Genomic DNA, 19,855 nt, shown 5'->3' with positions numbered 1-19,855 from the left:
TCCATCCTGCAGTGAATGTGGTTGTTTACAAAGACAGAACGATGCTCTTCTCTGAGCCTCATTTGCACAGGTGACTAATATATGACCCCTCACCGCATTCGGCAGCACACACAGGATTGAGGAATGGTTTCGATCATCTCTATACTCTCCTCTACCTCGCAAAGACCTACCAATGCCTGCAAATGAACCAGCTTTCAGACAACCCAATCTCACCCGACAACCATCCCCGCTCATAATATGCATGAGACCTGTCAGTCAAGCTGCTTAACAATGCCGTCGCATAATGAACTGCACGGCTGCAGCCGCGCGTCCCAGTTGCGAAACGACACTTCTGTCAGACTCTCCGCTATAATACACTCATTTTGGAGGCAATCATTGTCAATACAAGTCAGCGCTGGGCTACAAAATGAGCCGCGCACACACACACACACAACGTATCAAGGTGTGAAATCCAAGCGTTGGAAGTTATGTACAAAAAAGTGTGGTTACACTTTATTTTACAGTGTCCTTGTTACATATGATACATGTACTTACCATAGTAATAACAGTAAATTATGCATAATTACATGCAAATAACCCTAAACCAAACCCTAACCCTATAGTAAGTACATGTAGTTGCTTAATATTACTCAGTTCTTACATATATAATTACACTGTAACAATATTACCTTAAAATAAAGTGTAACCCTTTATTTAAAGGTGTCAGTGTTACAGTGTAATTATACATTTAAAAACTGAGTAATATTAATTAACTACATGTACTTACTGTAGGGTTAGGGTGAGTGTTTAGGGTTATTTGCATGCACTTATGCATCATTTATAGTTATTACAACAGTAAATACATGTAACGTGTAACAAGGACACTGTAAAATAAAGTCCACACTAGCAGAACGTTCAGCTTCAGTGTCTGTTGTCTTTCTGACAAAAGCGCGCACACACACACACACACACACACACACACACACACACACACACACACACACACACACACACACACACACACTCCCACATCCGCTTCTCTGTCCCTCTGACAACAGCTAATTGATATGAAGTGGCTGCATATGGCAGACGAGCCGCAGATCTGCACATTTCACAAGGTGTCATTAAAGCGTAACGGCCAAAGACGCGCGTGTAACACGAGCAGCCCTCGGTTCCTGAAAGCCTCTTTATCACTCATCTTAAAGAGGACAGCGCTACATACAGCGGGATCATCCTTTTTATACACGAGTCCTCTGCGTTCTGTGGTAATAATGGGACGAGATGAATCTGTGTTATTTCACACTCAGGGCTAGTTCATTTTCCACTCTTCACATTTCATCAGAAGAACCCACAGCACACTCATTAGGAATAACACTCATCGGTTTTAGTCACAAAAATAAATAATAAAGTAAACCAATAAAGAAAGAACAAGTCCATTAAGCAGAACTGGCAGAGATTTTACTCATTTTCAAAGAAAGAAAAGGCTTACGGTGAGATTAGATCTGCTATTGAATCCTGAGCGAAATTTAACAACTGGAATTGCGGCTTTGTGAATGAAATCTCAGGATTGAGATTGAGTCTTTTGACCTTACTGTGTTTCCCAACACAAACAATGTACACTAGTGGTCGACCGATATTGTTTTTTTGATGGCCGCTGCCGATGGCCGATATATATATATATATATATTTATACTACAGGGCCGTTGAATGCTTGAATCTGATTGGTTGACGAACGTTCTGAGGTGTGCAATTATTTTCAGGGAACCGCACGGCTAAAGTAGTTCCGGCAGGTCTTGACCTCATTACAGTTCCATATCACTTCGCGTAGTCAACTGTAATAATGGAAAAGAGGATACAATTCATAACAAGAAAACTGCAGCCCCATGCGCTTGATCTGCAATTTTCAATGTCTAACTTCACAATCAATGGAAACATGCAGTTTAATTTTAATAAATAAAGTAGGCCTAGCCTATACAGTCCTATACATAATCAATAGAAAATTAAACTGAATATTTAAATAAATTGATAGTCCTGTTGCACGGGTTTTCGTAATTATTGAAGATAATATAACAAATAAATAAAATTGATAGGCCTGTGTAGTGGCGGTTTTATGATATTCATTGATCTTTAGTAAAATATAGATGATTCAAAGAATGTCACATGTGTGACTCTCACTTGTAGTGAGAAAAGATTCTTTTTATGTACCTGGGGAGGCAGAAGGGAGAGACACTCCAGAGAACAGACGAACGAGGACCTCTGACCTAGATGTCAGAAGGCCATTTGGTGAAGGAGGGCTTAGGAGTTGGCTCTAGTGACGAATCGAAACTAGTGTTATGGCTTCCTTGTCTATGGAAAATTACTGAATGGAAATTTACTGTGGGGGGAGGGCTCTGCGGAGAAGGCCTTGAAGATTAGGATAAAAAGCTAGTTCAGTCTGTCTGGGGGTGTGTCACTCTTCTGCACAGGGTAACAACTGTGTATTAGACTGCTCCTTCTTGCAAGAATAAATACTTTTAATTTTATAATTTGACTCTGAGTCTCCCTTGCGCAGTGATGTTTGTTTGATGAATTTTTGCCACAACAATTTGGTGTCAGAAGTGAGATTCCTTGGACGATGCCTCCTGGACCTGAGATCGGACGGTGTTTGGCCACCTGGACTGAGTAAGTTCCAGCTCTACCTCGTAAACTTGAGAGAGAGAGGCCGGCCGATGTCAGAGCCCCGGGAGGATCGACCACTGGAAATCAAAAGAACTCAAGGTGGCACAGAACAACATCTCTGAGTAAGGTAATTGAATTCAGTTTAATTGGGGGAAGAGTGAAATTGAACCATATTGGCTGGGAACTGTTTTCTGTGGTAAGGATCTGAAATTAATTGAGGTCTGTGACAGAACAAGATATTTCAAGCAGATAAATAATCTGGAATTAATTGAGAACTGTGGCAGACCAAGACATTTCATACAGATAGGTACCTGAAAATTAATTGTTCCACCACGGAACAAGTTATTTTTGGGTGCTGAGACTAATTGGGGGAGCCAAGAAAATCGTAACAGATTTTTGGTAAACCATAATTAGGAGAAGCACTAATAGTGCGAACCCAACCGACTTGGGTTAAAAGAAAAGATCGGGTTTGTTTCAGAGACGTCTGACAAATAAAGAGAACGCGCGCAAAGGAAAATCCACAGAAGACAGTGAAACAGCCAAAGTATGGGGATGTTTTAAAAGCAAGCTTGCGAAATTTGGTACACCGGTGTTTTGTCAAATGAGATAAAATTAAGGGCAGAAATGTATGATATTGAGCGCCACAAGATGGTGCGGGAATCAGTTGAACAGGGCAGTGAGAAACAGAAAGGTTGTTGTGTCTGCGTTCAACGTGTGTAAAAGAGTGAAAAGACAATGAGTTGTTGGCTCGAAGCAGATAAAAGAGAACAGAGTTGGCTAGAATGTATTGCCATATAGTAAGATTGAATATAACTGATAAAAGGGTTTTTATTTTTTCATCCATTAGATGGATGCATGACATTAGATGTCAGAAGATTTTATTTGTAACAAAAGTTGAAGTAGCAAGCAGCAATAAGGCTGTCTTTGTGAAGGATTGAGATTTGAGTAATATGATATTTTGGTTTCTGTAAAAAACAGTAAGTAGGATAAGTGGGACAGAGACAGTAATGATAATACTTGTTGAATCTGCAGACTAACCATTTTGAGAAGAAAACAACTGTAGAAAATGTATGTTATGAAAATAACATTTCTGATAAAATTTATGGAACTATATATGAACGCCTGTTAAGTCAGATTAAGAAATGGTATGAAAAGTGAGGTCCAGATTAAAAATAATAATAATAAGGTATTGAGTATGATTAACAGGGATTAACATGATATAAAGATAATGAATGTTTCATTGAGCAAAATGGGGAACAATTCTATATTTTAATGGTAAAATAAAGAGTGAAATTATGTTTATTTTTGGTTTGACAACCATTATCTTTTGAACCTAAAGACTCCAGCTATGCTGGGAGTACAGCAACAGCGCGTGCTTATTCAGCCCGGCTTCTGGGTGTTAAATGTGTACTTGCTATTGTAATCACTGTTGTTGATGATAATACCGAATTAGAGAAATGTAAAGACAGATTTTGGAATTAAATAATGTAAAATGTCGGATATTTTGTTGATATTAAGTCATTGAGGGAAAAAAAGACATTGTCTGTTTTATAAAGGAAATTATGGGTCGGGGATAATTTTCCCTGGACAAGTGTTAAAGTTAAACAGAAACTTTGTGAAAACTTTGTTAAAACAATTTATGCATTTCCGTGCAGTTTATGAAAATGAATGTTCTGCCAATAATGATGAAGATTATGATTTGGCTAGTGTGATAGAATCCGCCACTGGTGGACTGTCAAAGAATAGAGAGAACTGCTTATCAGCTGTGTTTACATTCTGATTGGGACACACTGCTTCAAGGGTGTCAGTAAGCTGGAGCTGCTAGAAAGCTCAAGGTAATCGAACTATAGGCAAGGGGACAGAGAATGTTTTAATTGTGGTCAGCTGCGTTTAGCAGTAACTGTAAATGACCACTCAGAAAGGTGTAAAAGAAAGTTGATGGAATGTGAAAGTGACGTATTAATGTGGGTTTGAAAGTAGAACAGGATTTGAATGACGATATTAAAGTTTTCGTCTGAGAAAAAACCAAGAATGTGAATGCAGGGCTAAGGGAAGTGAAAAGAATGTGCAAGTAGATTGAAAGAGAAAAGAAAGTTGATAGATGGAAGTCGTAAGTAGATTGAAAGAGAAAAGAAAGTTGGAAAGATTTAAGTTGTAAGGAAATCCTTTTAAAAGGAAAGAACTAAAGTACCAGTAGATGTAAATTGCAGATAAGCAAAATATTTGTAAAAGTAAAGGTAACTAAAAATATGATTGTCTTATAATGAAACGCTTAAAAAAAAAAAAAGGTTTTGGAAGATCCTAATTGTAGATTGGTAAACCCCTAGAAAATATGGAAAATATTGTCAGATAAAGTTGTAATTGAAAACCTGACAACTAAAATGTAGATGTTTTAATGAAACGTTATTGAGAAATAGAATAACTATTTGTTGCTAAATGTAAAAATGTAGAAAGGGATCTGATTAAACAAACAGCTTGGTAGTGTTGACCATGAAGCAGCTAGAAGATGTTTTGGTTTCAAAAGATAAGATTGGGACTTGGCTGAAACTGACTCAATATGAGTGGAAATTTGTAATGTCTAAATTCCCTGATGTATGGGCAAAAGACAACTATAAAATTATTCTAAAATCGAAAAGCGTATGTAATTTCTGGCAAAGATGCCTTAAGCTGCCAGAATTAAAAGATAAAGTAGAGAATGTTTAGTATGACAAAAAAGTGTACCAAGTCCTGAAGGCCTCAGAGTCTCTGTCTCGTTCAATGTCAGAAGGCTGTTATCTTAGCCTGTCATGACAATAAGCTATTTAGTAAAGCACAGTGTTTCAGTTGAAAATTATAGACACAGATGTTAAAAGAAATCATGTTAAAGGAAATCATTGCCATTCAGAGGGCAATTTGTACTTAAATATTTTAGATTTGTAAAACTGAATGACTTTAAAGAAGTCTTTAAAATAATAATGTAGACCTGAATGACAGAAGTGACATTTTTGTACTTTGTTATTTTAGGACCAGTAACGTATTTGTCTGATCTTAGCCTTCACCGTGACACAGGACCTATCACCATGACTATAGATGTACATTGAATAGACGATGTGAATTTTGTTCACTGAGATTTTGTTGATTCGGACATGTCTAACAGATTTGAGTGATTAAATACTGTTGTTGTTAACCTGTCTCCCTTAACAATGTTAGGCAGTCCAGATGGAGGTGAGGTGACTCTTGAATGTGTCTTTCCTAAGCTCCAGAGAAAAAAACAGCTGAGTTCTGTTGAAGAAACTGATTGTGTGATGCGAGCGGGTCACCAGTGGGTACGTGACTACTCAAAGACGGGATGATTTTCCTGGCCAGGAAACAGCCTAACGCAGGGGGTCCCGGACACTGCATCTCCGGATGGAGGTATTAATATGTGAGAAAGGTATGAGAGTTGAGCGCTGACTACTAGAGGCCAACTGGGGTCAGCAGAGCATTGTGGGGTCAGCAGAGCATTGTTTGACCGAGAAAATGTGAGTTCCTCTATACCACTCACCAGAGAAAACCCCCCCTCGCAATTCACTGTATGGCTTGTTTTCAACTGTGACAAGTCTGATGGAAATTATAGATAAAGAGCTGATGGGAGATGTGCTTTCAAGAGCCAGCTGAGACCATCTGATTGTCATTATTTGTTGGGGAGACAGTGACATAACTTATTAATTTATATCAGGAACATGTTGGTTGCCTTATGGGCAAGGAAAATTAAAGAAGTTGATTTTGAACTAATATGTCTATAAGATGGTTTTAACTCCTGAAGGTTAGACATGGTGATAGCTATAGATTAAGACAGGTTTTGTAAGAGTTTGGATAACAAAGGTTAGGTGAATTGAGAATTTATACAAGTATTCAAACTAAAGATAACCTTATAAATACTCAGAGCATAATGTATTTTAGATTATTGTAATGGTTCTAATTTGAGTTAAACATTTGTATATTAACATTTATGAACTATTAAGGGTTCTATGATTAATTAAGTTTCAGTCTTAGGAGGCTGTTTGAAAAGATTATTTGTGTGAGAGAGACTGCTGAGTGGAGGAAGGGATTGGGACGCTGTTTGTCTTTCTGTTATCAGGCCTGGTAAGGCAAGTTTAAACAAAATAATGATAATGAACCAAAACAAAGCAGCTGACTTTTCTAAAGACAAAATGAATAATGAACAGATAGAACATTTGAAACAGTTTGAAAGGCCATGTAAAATTATATAAAAGCTACAGAAAGATGTGAAGTTTAAATCTTATTTAAACCTTAAATATTATACTTTTAGAGTTAATATATATATAAAAAAAAAAGTGAACATTGTAAATGAGCAGTTAACATGCTGTATGTGTGTCTAGCATAAGTGTGTGTGATGGTGACAGCACTTTATGTCTTGTAGGTGTTAAGTGTAGGGCAGCTATTCTGCCTGAATAGTGTGTATACTGTGTCTTTAACCTCTGGAGAGTGTTTAGGTATTTATATAAATTGGAATTGTGGAGTTGTACAGTTATAGATTTGACGGCAACAACAAAGGGACACATTGGCTAAGTCAATATAAAATTATCCAGAGAGAGCCATTTATGATTATCGTAAACAAGAGGAGAATGTTTTTTTTTGACTGACATTGACCAAGTCTGTACAGCACGACCTGACTTTTAAAAATGGTTGCAAGACCAAACAACAGACCTGAAAAAAGCAGGATACGTGGCGAGACTGAGGGCCGTTGCCCTTCAAATACTTCGATAAGAAAATGAGATTGTGACTTTTAAGTGAAGAATGTAATATTTTGTTTCAGAGGCAGAGAAAGATGCCTGGAGGAAGTTTGTCTGAGGGACAACGTTTGGGTTAGTGTTGATGGCAGACTTTATCGAAGACACTATGTTAAATGTTATGTTAAATTGATGATCGAGTTGTGTCGACCATCAAAAGGGGGATGCTTTATGTTTTATATTCTTTATGGAATAAATGTTGGGAGAACACTATGGGTAATTGGGTAAAAGCCCTGGAAGAAGCCATTTTTCTGCCTAACAAAATTGCTGTCTGGATTGTTTCAACAGGACGTTTCCAAGGGCATCGAAGGCCGTGGCAGAATAGTAGACAAAAGAAAGTACGTACTTTACTATCTGACAATAACCTCAAAATTTGTTTTGCTTTACAGAGAGCATGCAGAATTGGGAGACAGGGCAAAATGTGTTGAATAATGGCTATGGATGAATTTTGCTAACTGTCCTGGCCTGGGTTATTATTGTGGCAGAAAGGTGCTACACCTTAACCTAAAATTTTCCTTTTGCAGAATGTCAGGAGGATTGCATCAAGCTGAACTGATTCTGTTTTTCCAAATGTATGAATACTGACTTGTGAACGATATGTGTTTTTCAGGGGAAAAGGACTCTGACTCTAATAAGCAAGAAATGTCTAATGATAATTGAAAATGAAATGAAAAATAATGATTTTTGAAAATTCCACAGGCCTACACCAACACGCCTGGAGGAGGATGTTGGCCAATCTAATGGTTTAAGAATGTGGTTTTGTGATGATTTTGAGGATTTTATCTGATTATATTAAAATAGGGCTTAGTATTGATATTGGTATATGACAAATGATTTGATTGGTTACTGATTTATTAGAGAATATTTAAGGCAAATGTTTTCAGGAAGAGAAGATCTATTAATTAATGTAAATTATAGGGATTATTGAAGCTTATCAAGTAGAACCACTGCCTGATTGAATTAAAGGTAAAAGAACAAAATATGGTTAGGGAAATGGATATGGGGAAAATGTTGAATGTGCAGGAGTTATGATTGTATGTGTTATTCTGATAATTTTGTTATTCATGGGTGAATGTGAGAAAACTGGAATGTCTGTTCAATTGAAAATGACAGTCTATCTGGATGATGATGATGATGAACAAAATTATGCAGATGATTCAAGTAGAGATTACAGTTAAATGTGTTGATGTTTTCTTTTTCTTTCTGAGAACGATTGATATGTAAAGAGGGTTAAAAGTAGCAGTCATCCGTGTTACGAGATGGCGTACAAGGACAGGGTTTGAAACTGAGGGATTTTTTTATTTTTTTTATTTTTATTTATTTATTTATTTATTATCTGTTTGTTTTCCTACTGTGCTATAATCTTTTTCCTTACTAGTGTGACTGCGGTAGTGAGCCCGGCATTAGTAAATTGTTTACTTGCTTGCTAAATAATTAATGGGGCTTTCCCCCACAAAAAACAGCCTTATGCTTCTTCATTCTAAACTTTTTCTTCACAGGTTCAAGGAGACTGATTTTTATGATGTGATGTAATGACTTGAACTTGCATTTATTATTGTTGTTATTATTATTATTATGTTTGATTAATAATGATAAAAAGTGAGGAGTTGTAGTGGCGGTTTTATGATATTCATTGATCTTTAGTAAAATATAGATGATTCAACAGAATGTCACATGTGTGACTCTCACTTGTAGTGAGAGAAGATTCTTTTTATGTACCTGGGGAGGCAGAAGGGAGAGACACTCCAGAGAACAGACGAACGAGGACCTCTGACCTAGATGTCAGAAGGCCATTTGGTGAAGGAGGGCTTAGGAGTTGGCTCTAGTGACGAATCGAAACTAGTGTTATGGCTTCCTTGTCTATGGAAAATTACTGAATGGAAATTTACTGTGGGGGGAGGGCTCTGCGGAGAAGGCCTTGAAGATTAGGATAAAAAGCTAGTTCAGTCTGTCTGGGGGTGTGTCACTCTTCTGCACAGGGTAACAACTGTGTATTAGACTGCTCCTTCTTGCAAGAATAAATACTTTTAATTTTATAATTTGACTCTGAGTCTCCCTTACGCAGTGATGTTTGTTTGATGAATTTTTGCCACAACACCTGTTAAAAGGGCTTTGTGTTTCATTTATTAGTCTAGTCTACTGTCACTAATAGAAAAAAAAGAATGAACGAATTAATTAAAACTAATTGAATTAATAAATAAATAATAATATTGACGCACATGCTTCTCTCTAAGGCCGGTTATGAATGTAATTTGATACTTGACTGATCATGCACGCATTTTCAGCGCGTTCAGTCTGATCACAGCGGTGTTTAAAATCTGCTGCATTCACAGTCAGAGAATGTTTCTAGTCGTTAAGTGTGTGTCCAGCATTACTCTGCTATCAGCGGCTCAAACCTCCGTTACTAACTCTACAATGACGTTTTGGAATTAGCAACGGAGCATGGGTTTAGATGCGCAAGGAATTAGTCCTACATACAAGAGCGTTTTAATGACAAAAACTTTACAAACGTCTTGAAATACATCATCTGAACAATATTTCGAGGTGTGGTAACTGTAGTATAAGCGGAATTGACTCCAGGCCGTTGAATTATTATAAAAATAATGCACACCCGAGGTGTAACGGCCACTCTGCTTCGCGTCGTGACCGCATTACCACCTCGGGTGTGCATTATTTTTATAATAATTCAACGGCCTGTCATCAATTATTCCTTACATATATATAAATTTTTTTTTTTTTATATATATATATATATATATTTTTTTATCAATATTTAATAAATTAGAAAAAAAATCTTTAAAATAAACATGCTTATACTTTAGATGGCAACTTCTTGAATCTGCGATCTTATTACAGTATTTCACACATAAGGTGATTATTTAAAAATATATGAATATGTGTATAAAAAGGAAGTAAACACTGTAACAGGGCACTCTGTAATCTGGTCATTTCGTGCGCACTGATAATCATATTTATTCAAATAAAGACTTTTTTTGGGGCTGCCGTTCTCAGCACCGCCCGTCATAATAAAAGTCCCACTTCCAACACATCGGCCAATCAGAAAAGCTTATCGGCCTATGGCAACTGTCGGCCGATATATCGGTCGACCACTGATGTACACAGGCATTTTCATTAGTGAGTGAGTCGGGCAACAAATCCCAGCTCGCGGTCTGTCCTCTCTCTGCTTACTTCCGGTCAAATATAAATACTGTGCAATCTAAAGGCAGGCAACAATGCCAAAAAAAATGTGCATTGTGAATCGGACTACACTGGTTGTGCTGCATGTTTGTCTGTGTGATTCTAGATAAAATAAAAAGACATGATTTTTTTTGTGATGCACAATCTTTCACACTGCAAGTTCACATTCACAACTCTGGTGAAATATGATTTTTGTTGTATCATGTATCATGATTTCACTGTATCATACTTGATACAAAAGTTTCTAAGGCCTCTAAATGATCAATATGATCAAAACTTTGCTTAAAAATACATTAATTTAAGTAATAGTTTATACATTTTAGCATGTAAAAAGCCTTTTAGTATACTTGTAAAAACGTGGTTCACACATCTTTATAAAAATCATTAAATATTTCAAAGCATAAAGTAAATGTAAGAATAACTTGTATATTGTTAGAAAATATTTCAAGATAAACTGGACTTACTCAAACTTTTATTTACTGGACTTACTTGAATATATACTTTTTTTATATATATAGAAAAATCTTTTTAAGTATCAAATCCATCAGGCTTTTAAGGAAGGTTTATTAGTTCATCTCTCAATCATCTGTGTATTGCATTGCATTATGTTTTAAAACTATAGAGCTTTAATCATAAAACTAAACATTTAATATCATCTCTCGAATACATTATTGGGGGATATAGAGTGACAACTGATATTTATAAGCATTTTATGCAAGTTGACTGTTATACAGTTATATGATCTTATTGATTTACATAAGCGATCAGAATTTCATATTACTTTTTTTGGTGATATAAATATCAGCAACTGCACCAAATTGCATATTTTGCTCAGTTTGTGCCTAATAAATATATACAAATAGTAAATAGTTTGGGCCTGAATAAAACTAAAGTTTTTCCTCCATATTCATATCATACTACATGAGTCATAAAAGCCTGATGTACCAAATATGATCCTAAACAAAACTAATTTTTATTTTTTTAAAATGTTTTTAGAAGGTAAAAAACCCCCGGTTCCATTTCAACTCTGATCTTATTGATTTACATAAGTGATCAGAATTTCATATAACATTTTGGAAATATAAATATCAGGAACCGCACCAAATTGCATATTTTGCTCAGTTTGGGCCTCTGAATAAAACTAACGTGTGTTAGTTTTATGTAAATGTAATGTTTTACGCCTGATGTAAATCAAATGCGATACTAAAAACACATACTGTACGGAAAATAAATTTTTAAAGGGCACCTATTATGGTATTTTGAAATGTACCTTTCATGTAGTGTGTAACATAGATCTAAGTGAACAAAAACATCCTGCAAAGTTTGAAATATGAAAGTGCACCGTATATAAAGTTATTGTCTTTCAAAAGTAAGAGTCGACTCGGAGTCATTTTTATGAATCGTTAGAAGATCGAAGCTTTTTCTCTGACTAGATGACGTCAACTTGTCAAGTTATTTGAATACGATACACCCACTTATTGCGCTCCAGGGCCAGCAGGGAAAACATCATGGTGACGAGACGCTGTGTTCTGAAGTGCGACTCAAAAGCCAACTTTTTTCATCTGCCCAAGGAGGAGCATTTGAAGACTAAGTGGCTACAATTCATATAACTATACCACAGAAGTATAGTCCGAGCCTTGTGCTTTGTTCGCGCCATTTTGAAGACGATTGCTTTACCAACTTAAATGCAATCAAACTTGGATTCGCGAGCCGGCTGATATTGAAGGAAGGTTCAGTTCCAAGTGTATTTGCATCAGCTTCCTCCTCCGTATCACAACCTGTAAGTGCTATTAATAATTGTTGCTTTTATATTTTATGTAGCATGCTTAATAATTATTTTGTTTGTTGAGTAAGCACCGTTTAGCTTCTAGGTCTTCAATGGCAATTGAGATATGTGAAGTGTTTGTCGTTGTTTTCGGAGTTGTCTAAAGAATAGAGTAATACCTCGTAGTGTTTTTGTGTAAAAACGTTATGTTTATGCATCGGGCTAATGCAAACAAAGACTGATTGTGCTTTTACAATATGAACTCTGGGCTATGCTCGCTAAAATAACATTAAATTATTTATCTTATTTTTCGTTTTTTACTACAAACTACAAAGCAGTGGACTATAATCATTATTATAACACGATTTAATTGATAAAAGCATCATTGTACTCCGTGTTAAAAATAAGTATTATCTCTGTAAACACTGCTGGGTCATCTGACCAATCGCAGATTAGCGTCGCGCAGAGGAGGGGTTTGGAAAAACGAGTCGTTGAACGAATCATTTGGGAGTCGGTGAGCAAATCAGGTAAAAATAAATGCATATTATACGACAACAAAAGTGTTTTTTGTCATTGCATGCACGTAAAACTGTTGTTGGGGACTCCCTAAACAACATTAGGAACATTTTAAATGTCATAATAGGTGCCCTTTAAAAGATTTTTAGGAGGTTCAAAAAACGACTATTGTGTAATATGTCAGACTTTACAGGGTTAAGAGCACAGAAACATGCCATCAATGCTAACTTCATGTTGTCTCTTAATAAAAATAAAGTAAATGTAAACAGATTTTCTGGCTGTTATGTGTCCAACACAGGCAGTGGAGTCTGATGACGAAGCGTGAGTCTGCTGTGATGAGCTACTCACGGTGGTATCCCGATTTCTTCTGCAGGAGTGTCACGGGACAGTCTTTATGAGCCAGTAAGAGCTGCTTCAGCTGGGCCACCTCACTACGCAGAAGAGTCACCTCATTCTGGACAGAGAGAAACAAGCACGCGGCCCATCAAGAGGAGCAGATTATAGCAAGGAATCAACAGAAAAACAGCATTAGCCCGTCTTCATTTAATCTTTTTTTGGGACACAATTATAGCTGGTTAATGGCAGAGTCCCAGGAGAGAGAAACACAGAGAGAGCTCTCCCCTCCGTCAGCGAAACACTGGTGAGATTTACTCTCGTCTGCCGCTAGCACTCCCATGGGGCTGTGCTGTTCTGCACGCGCTAAACACAGGCTGTTTAACAGCCAAGGTGACTTCAAGCAGGATTTACAGCGAGCTGAACGCGCGCGAGAGAAGGGCACGAGAGCGCAGGCTTAAACGCTTTCTCTGTTCCTCAGCAACACGGCCCACATTTAATGCAGCGGTCTAAAAGCGTGCCAGTTTATTTCCTTCCATCTGTTTTATCTTGGCAGTGCTGGCGTGGTGTGCAGAGGAGAAGCAGATTTACACACAGCTGCTCCAACACTGTGGCGATGTTCACTACGAACTGACATCTTCCATTACCACCACAAAGTAGGCCTCTCTCTCTCTCTCTCTCTCTCTCTCTCTCTCTTCTCGCGGTTTCCCACATCACATCAAAATGCACAAAACACTACAATATCCAGTCATTTAGTGTGGGCATCCACTTGACCAAAGCAAGGTATTATTATTACTTACTTACTTGAAAATAACTCAGGCAACACCATTCTCAGCGCTGATGCTAAAATCAGACGGGCACATTGATGGAGGACCGACCGGTATGGGTGTTCAATTGCCATGTTGATATTTAAAGACGGTGTGGCCAATGGCTGAGAGACGCCGAATACATATTAACTGTAATAAATAGTAAACTGCCAAGCGGTCTGCAATGATTGGCCACTTCTGTGGTCAAATATATTATAAAGACGCTATAGCTTACATTTAAAGTTGTTTTACTTTCAGGCAAACTGTTTCCTTCATAGCTGTGCTTATTTCATGTCAATCTGTAAATGTTTCCTTCCATATAATAAGTGTTTTTAATGTTTAATGTTTTAATGTAAAAGTGTAAGTAATGTTTTACGTCGATGTATTGCAGGATAATGCACATCACAAAATAAACCTTGACAGGAAAATCACAACCCTGATTGTCTAAAAAATGTGTGTTAAAAAAAGGAAATTGAGACTTGACAGTAAAGACATTTATAATGTCTATTTCTATTTAAAAAAAAAACAGTATTTCTTTATCATCAAATCATCATATTATACTGATTTCTGAAGGATCATGTGACACTGAAGACTGGAGTAATGATGATGAAAATTCAGCTTTGATCACAGGAATAAATTACACTTTAAAATATATTCCCATAGAAAATAGTTATTTTAAATTGTAATAATATATCATAATATTACTGTTTTTACTGTATTTTTGAGTAAATAAATCCAGCGTTGGTGAGCATAAGAAACTTAGTCTCCAAGCTAAGATTTCATTGAAAATATAAAAAAATGCAGACTCTGGTAGACATCTTTTACGTGGCCAGGAAAACTCCCAAACACTGGTCAATGAATTATCCTGTAATAGGCCAATATTTTGGTCTCTAGCTGTCAGAAAACCAAAGAAAGCATCAATTTAACATGTTTTGCGAGTTGTTATTGTTAATATTTTGCTACCAGGTATTTTACCAGTGAACTTTCAATGACACGAGAACATCTAAAGTGACATATGGCTTCGGGTTCGGTCCTCCCACTCTGCTTTTAAACCAAAAAACATCAAATGAAATGTATAAAATCTGACGAATCTCAATTGTCCCTTCTGCCGTTTGCAGCGAGATCAGGCCCGTTCAGGCCATTAAAGTGTTTAATGCGTTCGCAGACCGGCTGCATCCATAAAGACAGGCGCACAGGGGGGATGTTTGGCTCGAGTGTTACCGTGCGCTGGTCTGAAACCCTGACACCTCGTTAAAAAGCCAGTTAAGGATGATGTTAACGTAATTGAGCATCATTAGAGCTCTACGCTCCGATCAGCTGGGCCAACGGGACAATTACACCAGCCCATCAGCGCTGATAAATGTGCTCGTATTAAACACCTTCTCTCCGACGAAACATACTGTCACGCTCGTTTTCAGAGTCCCAAACATCCTGCTACACACCCAACACCCTTCTTCAGCTCTCCATCTGTTTCATGCTAGCTTATTCCTTCATATAACCCACAAATTAATCGCCCTTCCCCCACCCCTTCGCGAACACACTGCGCTTTGTTTAAATGGACAAATAAAAGAGACAGCGTGCAAATAAACAGTGGCACATCTCATTAAATTGTCTGGAACGTGCCGACGCCGAGCCACATTCTCCGTTATCAGCAGAGACAACGGTTACGTGAACTGTTTCGAACTTGTCAGTGGCGGATCCTAATTGCCTGCTACAAAACGGGGGTTGAGAAAGAGACGGCTTTCCCTGAGAGAGTTGCAGGGCAGCTCACAAACGCTCCGACAGAACAGACGACACGCTTGTGTGCCGATGACATCTGGAGGAAACGTCTTTATTGACAGGGCCATATCGATGCAGGAGACTCGAACAATCACGCCGTGGCTGTCATGCAAACACACTTCTTAATTTACATTAATGACTTCATCACCATCTTTGTCTGGCTCTCAAACGCACACATTAATACACTCAAAGAGAGTCTGGCGTGTGTGTGTGTGTGTACCTGTAGCTGTCCGTTCACGCTGTTCAAGTCTTCTGCTTTTTTCTCCAGACTCTGCACCCAGACTTTCCTCTTTTGCCGGCAGCGAGAAGCGGCGGCTCGGTTTCTTTCCAGAAACTTGCGTCTTTTCTCGTCGGGGTCTTCGCTGGTGGTTCTCCGCCGCCGCCCACCGGTACTGGTTGTGTGTTGGGCCGGGGGGGCGGGAGACACCTAAACAGGCAATCAAACGTACAAACACTGATTAATTAGGACTTTTCAGTGGTATTTTAATCATATGTGACCCTGGATCACAAAACCAGTCACAAGTCGCACGCGTATATTTGTGGAAAAAGCCAACAATATATTGCATGTATTCTTTTGTGCCAAAAATCATTACACTCTAAAAAATGCTGGGTTGTTTCAACCCAACTTTGGGTCAAATGTGGACAAATCTAAACGTTGGGTTACATTTTTAAATTACTTTTTTTAACCCAACGTTTGGAGTTGTCCATATTTTACCATAAGTTGGGTTAAAACAACACAGCATTTTTTAGAGTGTAGGATATATTTTATGCCAAAAATCATCAGGATATTAAGCAAAGATCATGTTCCATGAAGATATTCAGTAAATTTCCTACCGTAAATATATAAAACATGTATTTTTGTGAGTGAATGCAGCACAATCGTGAACATAAATGCACAACTTTAAAGGACATTTTCTCAATGTTTAGATTTTTTTGCACCCTCAGATTTTCAAATAGTCGTATCTCGGCCAAATATTGTCAATGGAAAACTTAGCTTTCAGATGATGTATAAATCTCATTTGCAAAACAAATTTTTTTTCCATGTTTTTCCGTCAATGGTCACATGTTCAATCAAATCCTGCATCTGCCAAGCGTAAACGACAGAAGAAAACATACATTCATATTTATGGTTGCACTTTATTTTACTGTACGTGTGCTTACCTAAGAAAGTACTGGTAAAATTAGGTAACTACAGGGGTTAAGCTTAGGTTTAGGGGTCGGTTCAGTTATTACGCGGTTGTTGCAATTACCATAAGTAGTACATGGTATGTACATGAGGAACAGGACTGTAAAATAACGTGCTACCATATTTATTAGAGACTGTGAAAATGTACATTGCATTTGATTAGATATTTGCAAAATATTAATAAAATTTTTGAAAATATTATAGCTGTTTACACTTTACAATACGGTACAATTCGTTAATGTGTTAGGTATCACTTAACTTACAATGAACAACAATTTCTTCATTAATGAGTTAAAAGTTAACGTTCATTCATAAATATGTACTACTGTTCAAAGGTTTGGAGTCATTAAGATGTTGTTATGAGAAAATAATACTTTTGTTCAGCCAGGATGCATTAAATTGGTCAAAATTGACAGTAAATACATTTAAATTGTTACAAATATAACTTTTGAAAAGTAGTGTACTAGTACTAGATGCACCGATATGAACATTTTGGCCGATACGATAACCGATAATTCTTTGTATTTGAAAGCCGCATTTTGAGAGTCTGATGACAAAAACAAAAGTCTCACCAGTAAAAGCCATGTCCCAAGCACACTATTATAATGTTCTCATAACTGTATGTCGCCGATATGACAGACATGTTGCACTGAACTGTATTTTCCTTTTTGAAGTGATTGCTATCATATTTCAAGCAATTCAAAACCATCATGGTGAACAGTGCGCATCTGAAGAGTCAGCTGAAAGAAAATAATCCATTATTTATCAGCTTTAATATATCGGCCAAATTTTCTAATCGATAACATTAAAGATGAACATGTATCGGCCGATACCGATATGGTGGACGATATATCGTGCATCCCTACTATTCCTCAATGTTAATTCACATTGACACATAATATATTAACTATCATTCAATTTTAAATTGATGTATACTAGCATATAATAATATAAAATATAAAATCAACACTACCTTTTTATTAACCTGTCGTTCATTGTTAGTTCATGAAACCGAATTACTTCAGGGATTATTAGTGAGAGATATTTAATATCTGCGCTCTAAACCCATTCAAACGGTAACATACAGGCGTCTCTGTAGTGGATGTGGCAGGCTGTTGTGTAGTGCACTGGGGGCGGGGCTCCGCGGCCGGGGGCGGGGCTGGGGGCGGAGTCTCGCTGCTCTGGGTCTCGCCTGCGTCACCGTTCGTCACCTGAGCGATCTGATGACTGAGGACCGCCTTCAGCTTCTGCAGGGTGAGAGTCACAGGTCAAGACAACATGTACTATTAGCCTGTATATATGACTTTATTAGCTGACTTATACTGTCCACTCAAATGGTTTCAAAGGCAGATGTCAGTGTTAAACTACATCAAGAGAAATAACTTCCCCAAGTTCAAGACACTTCCTCACGATCTGATTGGCTGGCTTCATGCGATTTTTCCAGGTGCAAGTTTTTATTTTATTTGTTTGCCAGAAAATATCTTAAAGACAGTTCATAATTTTATGGCATAGAATCTTCAAAATATATCAAGAGTTTTGTTTAAAGTTGACATATTATGCCCCTTTTTAGAAGATGTAATATAAATGTATGGTGTCTGTGAAATTTCAGCTCAAAATACCCCCTAGATCATTTATTATAGCTTGTAAAATTTGCCCCTTTTTGGGTGTGAGGAAAAACGCTCTGTTTTTGTGTGTGTGTGTCCCTTTAAATGCAAATGAGCTGCTGCTCCGCCTCCGTTCAGAAGAGGCCGATCCTTCGGATACTCTGGCAATAACAAAACATGCAAATAATCCCAAATCTCAGAAATAACCAGTAGCGAGTGCAGCCTTATGGAGACACTCAGGAAGAGTTCAACTTTCAGACGCACCTGGACGTTTCTGAATGGTTAGTGGACACATGTATGTAGTTGTTGTGGAGTTACACTGATTACTCCGTTTCTGGGAGATTTCCGTTGAAAATAAAATGAATGTAAATACTCTGAATAGTGTCCAGTGCTCGTCTGTGCAGCAACGGCAGAACAGTTTCATGCTTTGCTCGAACTTTTGCCATTGCGTTAGAACTGGTCACTGTTGTCGCTTGTGGAAACCAATGGCACTGGTGTGTGTAAACGTGCAGATTAATGACGGTAATATTATAATAAGATCCTCTTCCGTCAGAAGGGGAGCGAAATGTGATCAGTTTATTTTTGGACATGCTTGCAGAGAAAGGCTCACCGAAACAAAGTTACTGAGTTTCACTTTTCATGTTTTCTGGGTTGGTAGATGCACCGGGGACCCGATTATACTGCAGCACTTAAAGGAGAACTCCAGCGCAAAATGAACCTTTGGTCTAATTACACATTGTTACCTAGTCAACCGTTATCTGAGATTTGTTTTCATGATTATCGAATGTACATAGTTTTATCTCTAAAAACAGTTTAGCCTATAACGCTAGTATAACGCTAGTATATGGGGCGTAGAGTAATGACAAATAAAAATCGCTTGTTAATACCACTAACAAGGCTCAAAATAGCCCCACACTAACACGGTAGCATAATGAGGGTCCCTACCTTCAAACCGAAGCATTGAGAACTTTGACAGTGTCCAGACAGTTTAATAAGAAGATATTTTATACATACAGTCAACTTCACGTATACAAGCAGAAGCCATCTTAGAAAAACAGACTCGATCAGTCGATCAACGAAACGCCGATCCAAATGCGCTGAACTGTGTAGAATCTCATATGGTCCAGCGCATTTAGATCGGCGTTTCGTTGATCGACTGATCGAGTCTGTTTTTCTAAGATGGCTTCTGCTTGTATACGTGAAGTTGACTGTATGTATAAAATATCTTCTTATTAAACTGTCTGGACACTGTCAAAGTT

The 19,855-nt window shown here is 37.5% G+C and overlaps 1 protein-coding gene across 5 annotated transcripts in view; it reads right to left on the bottom strand.

Annotated features, from left to right (window-relative positions):
- atf2 (activating transcription factor 2) overlaps positions 1-19,855 on the bottom strand; it is a 46,266-nt gene that overhangs the window by 7,776 nt on the left and 18,635 nt on the right. For 3 of the 5 annotated variants that reach the window (XR_013798421.1, XM_079619339.1, XM_079619340.1), the window contains exons 9-11: positions 18,078-18,239; positions 16,027-16,233; positions 13,237-13,342 (exon numbers count right to left, since the gene is read on the bottom strand). Coding sequence is in view for 4 of the 5 variants with exons in the window: in XM_079619339.1 (XP_079475465.1) it covers positions 13,237-13,342; positions 16,027-16,233; positions 18,078-18,239 (475 nt within the window). In the remaining variant the exon portion in view is untranslated. The remainder of the gene's footprint in view (positions 1-13,236; positions 13,343-16,026; positions 16,234-18,077; positions 18,240-19,855) is intronic. The other 2 variants (XM_079619341.1, XM_079619342.1) reach the window with 1 other exon arrangement.

Source organism: Phoxinus phoxinus (assembly GCF_949152265.1).
Source record: "Phoxinus phoxinus genome assembly, chromosome: 7".
Lineage (NCBI taxonomy): Eukaryota > Metazoa > Chordata > Actinopteri > Cypriniformes > Leuciscidae > Phoxinus > Phoxinus phoxinus.
Note: the sequence above shows the minus strand (reverse complement) of the source record. Positions and strands in the feature narration are given on the sequence as shown.